The sequence below is a fragment of the Penaeus monodon genome, chromosome 5 (genome assembly GCF_015228065.2).
Source record: "Penaeus monodon isolate SGIC_2016 chromosome 5, NSTDA_Pmon_1, whole genome shotgun sequence".
NCBI classification, from domain to species: Eukaryota; Metazoa; Arthropoda; class Malacostraca; order Decapoda; family Penaeidae; genus Penaeus; species Penaeus monodon.
Window position 1 is genome coordinate 54650973 of NC_051390.1, and position 10000 is coordinate 54660972.

The 10000-nt window shown below is 34.2% G+C and overlaps 1 protein-coding gene across 3 annotated transcripts in view; it reads right to left on the minus strand.

Annotated features, from left to right (window-relative positions):
* The window catches only part of LOC119573377, a 36969-nt gene that overhangs the window by 26167 nt on the left and 802 nt on the right, over positions 1–10000 (minus strand). For 2 of the 3 annotated variants that reach the window (XM_037920599.1, XM_037920598.1), the window contains exons 2-5: positions 9071–9199; positions 1221–1359; positions 282–578; positions 1–121 (exon numbers count right to left, since the gene is read on the minus strand). The exon at positions 1–121 is cut by the window's left edge and continues 31 nt beyond it. In XM_037920599.1, the coding sequence (XP_037776527.1) occupies positions 1–121; positions 282–578; positions 1221–1356 (554 nt within the window). In that variant the 5' untranslated portion in view covers positions 1357–1359; positions 9071–9199. Of the gene's footprint in view, positions 122–281; positions 579–1220; positions 1360–9070; positions 9217–10000 lie in introns of those variants that run through there. The other variant, XM_037920597.1, reaches the window with a different exon arrangement.

Sequence of the window (10000 nt, forward strand, 5' to 3'; positions counted from 1 at the left end):
CAGGTGAAAGGGGCGGTCTGCTGCGTCTGACGCTCCTCTTGCTTGAGAAAGAATGTGAGATCCCCGGGGTTCTCCCAGCATATTTCGTAGATGTCTTGGCTCATGGGGGTTATCTTGGGAACTGCGTTTGCGTTTGATTCAGTAAATAAATGAGAGACGGTTAGAACTCTAAAGTCGACGTGATAACACTTAAATAAATTTTGAACCAACTTTTCGTTTCATTTTTTGAGCCATTACATCAGAATATTAATAACAACAACAACAATAATAATGATTGTTACCAATTAAGAACGTTTCCACCTCTTCAATCAGCCCACTGTCTTTACTTCCTGTGACCGTGTAGGTTAATATTTTGGCTAAATCCTCCTTTTCCAGAGTCACCCCAGGAAAGCAAAGGCGACGATTCGATTTCTCTGATACTCCCCTCGTACGCCAGGCTCTCCCAAGGTCATTGGTTATAAGGAGGTCATACTGGGTCAAGGGTGACTCCTCTAGCTTCTGTCCACAGCTGAGACATATTTTCACTTCTATGCTTTCTTCTGTGGTCCAGTTATGAACTATGCTCTCGATCTTCATACCTGTTTTAACCGCTTTATTAATAATATACAAATGACTAATGGTGATGAGGATATGGTAATGATAATCATGTTTGCAGTAATGAGGAAAATCAACAATCAGTACATTGTCACAGTATATTAGGGTTTAGGTATGGAAAATAATTCATTTTCTGCTAATTCACATAACCTGAATTTAGCAACAACATGTTATAATTTTGAGGTAGTTTTTGCATAACGCTCTGTGAAGGAAATGCTAAGCATCTACATTATAAAATGTAATAAATGCCAAATCAATAAAGGAGAAACAAAGGAGGCATTACTATTAAGTTCACATAAATAAATGCTTACTTTGTAGTATACAATACCTTTTGAATTATATGACCATAGACGTGTCCAGTAAGAGGGGTAGAAGGTCAAGAAAAACATTTCTCTGAATATTGATACTTTTAGCTTCCAAGGCAGAGAAAAGTCGAAGGCCGTCATGGGGGCTCCATAAACCCTCAAAAAGGGGCAAATTTATAATGCAAAAATACCTATTCATGTAGAATAAAGTTTTCGTGTAAATTCCTTCTCCCATTCCCTTCAATTTTGAGAGGAGTGAGGATAATATCCCCGTTCCTTAGTCACACCACTGCGTATGATTAATAAATCTGAGTATATAACCTTGACATGTTGTAGCAGCCAGAGCGCTGGAAGAACCAATGTTGAGGAGTAACACAGCACATAACACCATTCCCAGGGAGAGCGAGGATATAGGTCTCCCTCTCAGCATGGCAGGTCGTTTTCTGTGGATTATCATCTCCTGGGAAAATAATAATAATAATAATAATCATAAGCTTACTTGTTATGTGCCAGAGTTAGCGTAGCCAAGTCCTACTATCATAGGAAAGTACTTGGTTGATTCATATACAGTATTTATTTTACTGTCATTTATTCGCACATTTTGAAAGTTTATATACAATATTCAATACAATATTATTATCTGGAATGTAAATCAGTTAAAGGCAATGACACTGTAGAAAGGATGTTAAAAAACGTTACTACAAACTGTATGCACAACAGCGCCTTGAATGAAGGACTGTTTTGACGAAACATAACTAATTTTGAGCACAATAGGCAGTAAATTTGCAATCCACGCGTATCGTTGTGTAAATACGTTTACACCCCATAGGAAGGGGAGGTAACAATGTTGAAGTTAATGGTGTATGGTCACCTAGGAATTTAAGCCCATTAGGACTACTCGGGTCTGACATCTGAACTATCTCTAGATATTCTAGGTGTCGATAGCATGAATATTAGGTATTTGTAATAAATACATGGTAAATTGCTACCCTGATTCTGAGAACACGCAAGGACAATATTGTTTTATTATTATTACATACCTGCTGCACACACACACACACACACACACACACACACACACACACACACACACACACACACACACACACACACACACACACACACACACACGGATATGAAAACAGGAAAGAAACATTAGAGAAGTGCTTTGTTATCTGATAGCAGACAATAGACCACATAAAGAAGTTCTTGTTTCTGGGAGGAGGCGGGTCGAGAGGATTTATTTAATAATTTATTTATTTATTAACTTTTTTATTGTAACCAGTAAAAAAGGAGTCGTTTGTGCCTATGAAATGTTGTCCCATGCACCCCCTCCTCGTGCAGGGGTGCATGGGACAGTATTTCCAAGCATGATTACATAGGCACTATATTTCAAAATGAAAACTAATTATGTCAAAGCTATAAAAGAACGGAATTTATTACTAGTCATGTACCGTACTGACATAAAACAAGAGCATTAAAATTAAGACAATAGTTGTTCTGGATTTACCATACCCTAGGTGTTGCTTTAGTCTCGAAGCCTGATTCCTTTTCTTCAGAACAAGGAGCATCACTTCTTGGTCAAACCCTACACTTTCATGTCTGGCATATTAGGTATTTTTGAGGAAAAAAAAAACGGTGACCAACTTTTTTTTTTCTTATGTGGACTTATAGTAGAGGCATAGACATTTTGAGGGAATATATTCAAATTAAGCGCTATGAATTGGGACACTTCTTATAGGCTTAATTATCAAAAATAAATTATTATTTTCTGGCGATTAGTTTTATTGTCCTGCAGTGTTGCACAAATATATACCGTCTATATTTTTGTTTACCAGGCTGAAAATTGAGAGACTGATTTTAAACTTACTTTATGTATGCAAATACACACACACATCCACATGTAATTAATGGTTGGGTGATTAAAGATTTCTGTCTTTAGCCTAATACCTGTACTGGAAACAATATTATATCCTTAAGTCGAAAATGGTATTGATGGGGTCCATGAAGAAGTACAACAGAGGTTAGTTGCAACTGGGGCAAAGCTTGAAAGACATGACAATAGGACAGAGCAGTACAGACAGAATCGCTTGTCTGAATCAAATTAAAAGAAATTGTTTGAGGAATTAGACGGAGTAGAAAGAGAAACGGTGGTGTCTGGTGCAGAGGAAAGTACTCGCTTTTGGAGTGACATATGGGACAAACCAGTAAAACATAAGGAAAAACCGGAATGGCTGAGAAATGTGGAGGAAGAGTTGACAAATTGGAAAAGCCCAGGGCCTGATGGAGTTCAGGGGTATTGGATAAAGAATTTAAGTAATTTGCATGGCAGCATAGCACATCAACTTGACAGGTGTCTCCAAGAAAATAACGTGCTGTCATAGATGGCCACTGGGAAAACATTACTGTGTGTGAAAGAACTGGAGAAAGGAAACAGTAGCAAATTTTAGGCCCATCACATGTTTACCTCTGTTGTGGAAGTTGCTGACAGGGATCTTAGCGGAACATCTTGAGCAATCAAACATATTACCTTGGGAACAAAAGGGATGCAGAAAAGGAAGCCGAGGGACAAAAGACCAACTACTCATTGATAAAATGATAGTGAAAAATTGTAAGATACGCTTAACATCACTGGCTGTTCCATGGATTGACTACCGCAAAGCACATGACATGGTGTCCCACAGTTGGATAGAGAAGAGTAGCAGTGAATGTCAGGTCCTTCATAAGCGAATCAATGAAACATTGGAACACAGAACTGAATGCGGGCCAAAATAGACTTGGAAATGTAAAAATAAAGCGAGGAATTTTTCAGGGGGGTAGCCTATCCCCACTCCTGTTTGTAATGACAATGATCCCATTGACACTGATGCTGAGGAAGACAAATATTTCCTATGAAGTCAAGAAGAAAGGCGAGAGAATCAACCACTTACTGTTCATGGATGAGCTAAAACTATTTGAGGATCAAATAGACTGTTTAGTAAATACAGTAAGAATATTCTCAGAAGACATCAAAATGGAGTTTGGATTATCAAAAGGTGGCGTGTTAATTATGAAAGACAGTTGAAAGTGATGACCTGTGCATGCCAGATGATACAATGATGAGAAATATTGAGGAAAGTGGATACAAGTATCTTGGTATTTTGGAAGCGGATGGCATTAAACATGATGAGATGAAAGAACAATTGACGAAAGAATGCATCAGAAGAGTCAGAAACGTACTGAAATCAAAGCTAAACGGGGGAAACATGATTTCAGCCATCAATTCAAGAGCAGTTTTAATTGTCAGATATGGGGCGGGGATCATAAAGTGGACAAAGAATGAATTGGAAGAATTGGACAGAAAAACAAGAAAACTAATGACAATGTATGGTGCGTACCACCCCAAAGCAGATGTTGATAGGCTATATTTGAAGAGATGTGACGGTGGGAGAGGCTTGATAGGAGCTGAAGAATGTGTGCAGGCAGAAATAAATAGTCTTGACAAGTACCTAAGTGCATCAGAGGAAAAAATGTAAGCCTCAGTAGTACCCTTGAAAACAAAAAGTATGGGAGGAGCAAAGAGGATATACAAAAGAAACATTAAGAGGAATATGAGAGTAAAGCACTGCATGGCCAGTTCCAAAAAGTTATAGAAAAAGTAAAAGGCAGTAAATCATGGGAGTGGTTGAAAAAGGGCTATTTGAAGAAAGAAACAGAAAGTACAATTATAGCAACACAAGATCAGGCTCTTTGTATAAGGAATATGAGAAAAACGGTGTATAGAGAGAACGTTAATTCAACCTGTAGGGTATGTGGTTCTGCAGATGAAACAGTGGCGCATATTGTGTCAGAATGCCAAAAACTAGCACAGAAAGAATATAAACAGATGAGATATGATAATGCTGCAAAAGTAATCCACTGGAAGCTTTGTGAGAAATGGGGATTTGGGAAGTCTGATACGCACACAAGCCTGAGAAAGTGCTGGAATCAGAAGACTGCAAGATTTTTTGCAGGATTTCCCCATACAGACCGACAAGACACTAGAGCACTACAGACCTGATATCACTGTACTTGAGAAAAAGACCAAGAAATGCCTTCTCATCGACTCAGCATGCCCATTTCACACACGCGTATTGAAAGGAAAGAAGAAAAGTGTAACAATTAATGCGACCTGAAATATGGAATTGCAAGAATGTGGAGAATGAAAGATGTTGAAGTTATTCCAGTAGTAATAGGGGCATTAAGTACAGTGACAAAGCAGTTCGAGAAATGGATACAGAAGCTGGATTTGGAAATTACAGTTGAAATGTTACAAAAACCTTGTTTACTTGGAACAGCAAGAATAATTCGAGAAATACTGGACATGAAGTGAAAAGAGAAAGAGAAGGAAGCTACAATACCTAAGACCACTGGTTGTGGCCCGCTATTGCAGCTCATTCACCAAGATGTAAGACCAATCTTGAGAATACCAGAAATAATAATAATAATAATAATAATAATAATAATAATAATAACAATAACAATAATAATAATAACAATAATAACAACAACAACAACAACAATAATGATAATGATAATAACAACAATAATAATAATGATAATGATAACAACAACAACAATAATGATAACAATGATAATAATAACGATGTTATTAATAATATATGTAATACCATTACCAAACCACATCTAATTTAAAACTTCTAATCCACCAAAAACATACATCTTATCCATAACTTTTATATTGCCAATAAAATTATTTTCCATTTAGCGGACATCGAATTAAACTCTTGAGATGCGCCCTCACTTCTGTTTGTATTATATTCACTTTAAAACTCGGGTGAAGTAAAGAAAAATAATACATGTAACTGGCGCGTCGATGATATATGACATATGATATAATTTAAATTGTTATATATATATATATATATATATATATATATATATATATATATATATATATATGTTTTTTTTTTTTTTTTTTTTTTTTTTTTTTTTTTTTTTTTTTTATGCATACATAAACTACTGAAGACGCATCATACTCATGGTTGTGCAAATCTTAACATAAAAGTGATATAATAACTCTAACATGTTTCCTGCTTAATCGAAACACTTTCCATTGCATGAAATCATGATTCATTAAGAATAACACACACACACACACACACACACACACACACACACACACACACACACACACACACACACACACACACACACACACACACACACACACACTATAATAATAATAATGATAAATGATGATGATATTGATAATGATAATGTTTATGATAATAATGATAACAATATGAATAGAAATGATCATAACAATTATGATAATAATAGCAAAAATGACGATAATAACAATGATATTGATGATAATGTGGATGGATAAGAAAATTAACAATCATAGTAAAAAGGATAATAATGATGATGATAATAACAAAACAACATCATCAACAACAACAAAATGATAATTAAACTAGTAGTAGTGATAATGATGATAATCATAGTGATAATAACATGAACAACAAAGTAACAATAATAAGCACTGCTCTTATCATTTATATTCGTATCACCATCGTTACCAGGAAAATTCTTTATCTTTGCATCTATTATCATCACTGTCGATGTAAAAAGTGATATTCTTATTAGTATTAGCTGCTCAGGAAAAATCAACTCTATCTCAAATATTAAAAAGATCGCTGTTGCGATAAAAGTATTCTGTCCTGATAATTTCCAAATGATAAATGTCTCCAACACCATCGTCACCTGCGACTTTTTTATAAATTTTTAATAATAATAATAACAATAATAATAATAATATCATCATCATCATCATATCAGTATCATATTAAATATATATATATATATATATATATATATATATATATATATATATATATATATATATATATATATATATATAATATTTTATAAATATATTTTCTTCAATATTATTATTATTATTATTATTATTATTATTATTATTATTATTATCATTGCCAATACTAATATCAATGTCATTATCATTATCATCATTAACATTATACTTTATTTACTTTTTTTTCAGTTACTAGACATCGTTCGTTAACACATGTTAATCTGTTTATCAAGATTGTCAACCCCATTTACTAACCAAAAGCTGGTGGTTAAAAAGGCCAATCATTTCTTGTGTTATTTTATATCGTTTCATTTAATAATTTAAGGGGTATTTCCAGCAGTTTTTATAACATTTATGTGGGAAGAATATTAGCGTATGTTTCTTATGCTTCATATTCAAGAGTTTAAGGTGTATTACCTAAAGACATTATTTGTGGTTTCAAGGCGAAGGAAACCAAACGAATTTAGAAAATAATGATAATATTCTTCAGACCATTTTCTTAACCAACCAAACTAAGGAATAAATAATACTATTGATAATATTCTTAAGAATACCATGCTCTTCAACCAAACCCAGATAGAACAATATTGATAATATTCTTAAGAAAACCTCCGTCTTCAACTAAGAAAGAATAATAATGATATAATTTTTAAGAAGACTGCCTCGGCGCGCCACAACTGATTATCATAGCTACACAAAAAATTACAACATTACACAAGGAGGAAGATTAATACTATTCGAAATACATTATTATCGAAATAATTTATGCGAGAATGATCAGAAATAGAAAACAGCTTTATGTTTTCAAAGTTCATAAACCTACGTGTCATATAGCCACAACATCATCTATTAACCCCGCATATGAAAGCTGATATTAATTTCAAGTTGTTATTACACCGTTAAAATAAATATTAATAAACAAAACCCTGAGAATGAAGGAATACCGAACCTGTTTATTGCTAAGTGGACAAATCAGGCGTGTCCTGAAATACTTCACACAGGTACTGAGCCTAGAACCATTAATCTATTTATTCGAGCACTCTAGCATTATGCTGCGGGGCGACAGAGAGTGAGACGAGGAGAAACAGAATAATGGAGGTTGTTGAATCTTCAATAAACCTGTCTCTTCACCGTGAGCAATAGGGTAACTGTAAAATGTAGTAAAAATATTTTTGTAAAATGCTCGAATTAAACGATACTATAGACCTCGGTATCGGAATTCGATACTTCGATGTCGGAACGGAAGATACCCTGTATTGTATGGGGAAAAAATCAGTGGTATCGCCCATCTCTAGATAGACACAAAAATTTAGTGGCAAGAGAAGACTGAACGATGAGAAGACTGAATAATGTAGCTATGAGTTAACTTTTGTTTTATGAAAAAGTTGTTTCAGAAGCAAGAAGAGTTAATAATGTCACTCACTAGGAATTTGATGTTTCATGATACTCCAAGAACTGTCAGGCTTTTGATGGATTAAAACTCTCGACTGGCAGGCAATTATTTGTGTGTTTTAGTGAAAAGGAGTTGATATATTTACTTTATTGGAGTGTTATGTCAAATACAAATGTTTCTATGCCTATTCTAAAAAGGGAATGGGAGAATGGATCATTGAAAACTCAAAAATGTAAATTTTTCCGGAATCAACAGTATCGTAAATTGGCATTTGAATTATTTGTATACAACGCTGTTGTACCGCTCTGTTGTAGAAGTTATGATTTTATAGACTAAACTATATATATCTATTTCTTATATCGCCAGATAGTGCAACTGCATAGTGCTAGATCGATATGTATTGGACTTAAAGATGAAAAAGAGAAAAAAGAACATAAAAACAAAGACAAAAAAAAAAAAAAAAAAAAATAATAATAATAGTAAAAAAGAATAAAAATAACACATTTTAGCATGAATGTTGTATCACAAAAGGTTATCCAGGAATAGAGTTACAAAAAAAGCTACGACCAAACATATCTGGTTATCGTTCAGAGAAAACCACGCAAAATTTTTGCTGTACGACTTGATCTTTTTAATTATCATCATTGTCTCTCTGTTATTATCATCAGAATTATTACCATCATGTCTAATACTATAATTAATATTAGCAGTCGCTAGGTCGTCACTATCATCAGCATTCCTATTATCATTTCAACTGCTATAATGTAATATTTTTTATTATCATTAGAATAAATTTCTATTATAACTTTTTAAAAATTAGGATTTTGTAAGGATAAGTCCGATATGCGAAGCTTAACCTTGCCCGGGCTATGCCATGAGGGGAGCTCGGCCTGTGTCGACTAATGCCGACTCGCTTACATGTATCAGCTGGTGCTGACTCGGCGGAACCTAGTCCTTGCCCGCCGTGGTGCCCAGCCACAGCAGTAACCTCCAGGCGACAGTTGCAACTTCTCGCGACTAGGCAGGGCGCGAACCGACACGTTGCCACTGTAATAAGCCGGAGGTTATGATTTTGTATTTAAGAAAGTTTTCAAAAGTATAAGATCTGATGACTTCCCGGTAACAAAAGTGAGACCAAGAAGGGAATTACAAAGTCTGTATTTATGTTATTTCAGTGAATGAATAATAATGTAATTAAGTCGGGTATTAAAAAAAAAAAAAAAAAAATGTGGTCCAGCTTATCAATATTATATTTTTTGTTATTATTATTGTTGTTGTTGTTATTATTATTTTATTATAACAACAATAAAGGTAATGATAATAATAATGATAATAATAATAACAATAATAATAATAATAATTACTATTACTATTATTATTATCATTATCATTATTGACATCGCTGTTGCTGCCAATATCATTTTTATTTTTATTTTCGTTATTATTGCCATTACTATCATTATCATTACCATAATTTAGTCTCATTACTACTCTTATGATTCCCATCGTCATTTCTTAACGCCCCTTTTGTTCCTATCTTTACAGTGTCATTTCTCAATTTCAATCAACGTCATTTCAGCGTCATTTTTCAGCGTCATTTCGGCGTCATTCCTCAATATCATTTCTCATCGTCATTTCTCAACGTCATTTCAGCGTCATTTCTCAACGTCATTTCAGCGTCATTTCAGCGTCATTTCTCCACGTCATGTCTCAATTTACAGCCCCTTCCGTTCCTTCCTTTTCAGCTCGCCTCGAAAAGCATGTTTTCCTAAGTATTCCGCTGCGGCAAATAGTACTAAATTGCAACTGCAAAAATGTCGTGGGATTTAGTAGAGAAGATGAAGATGA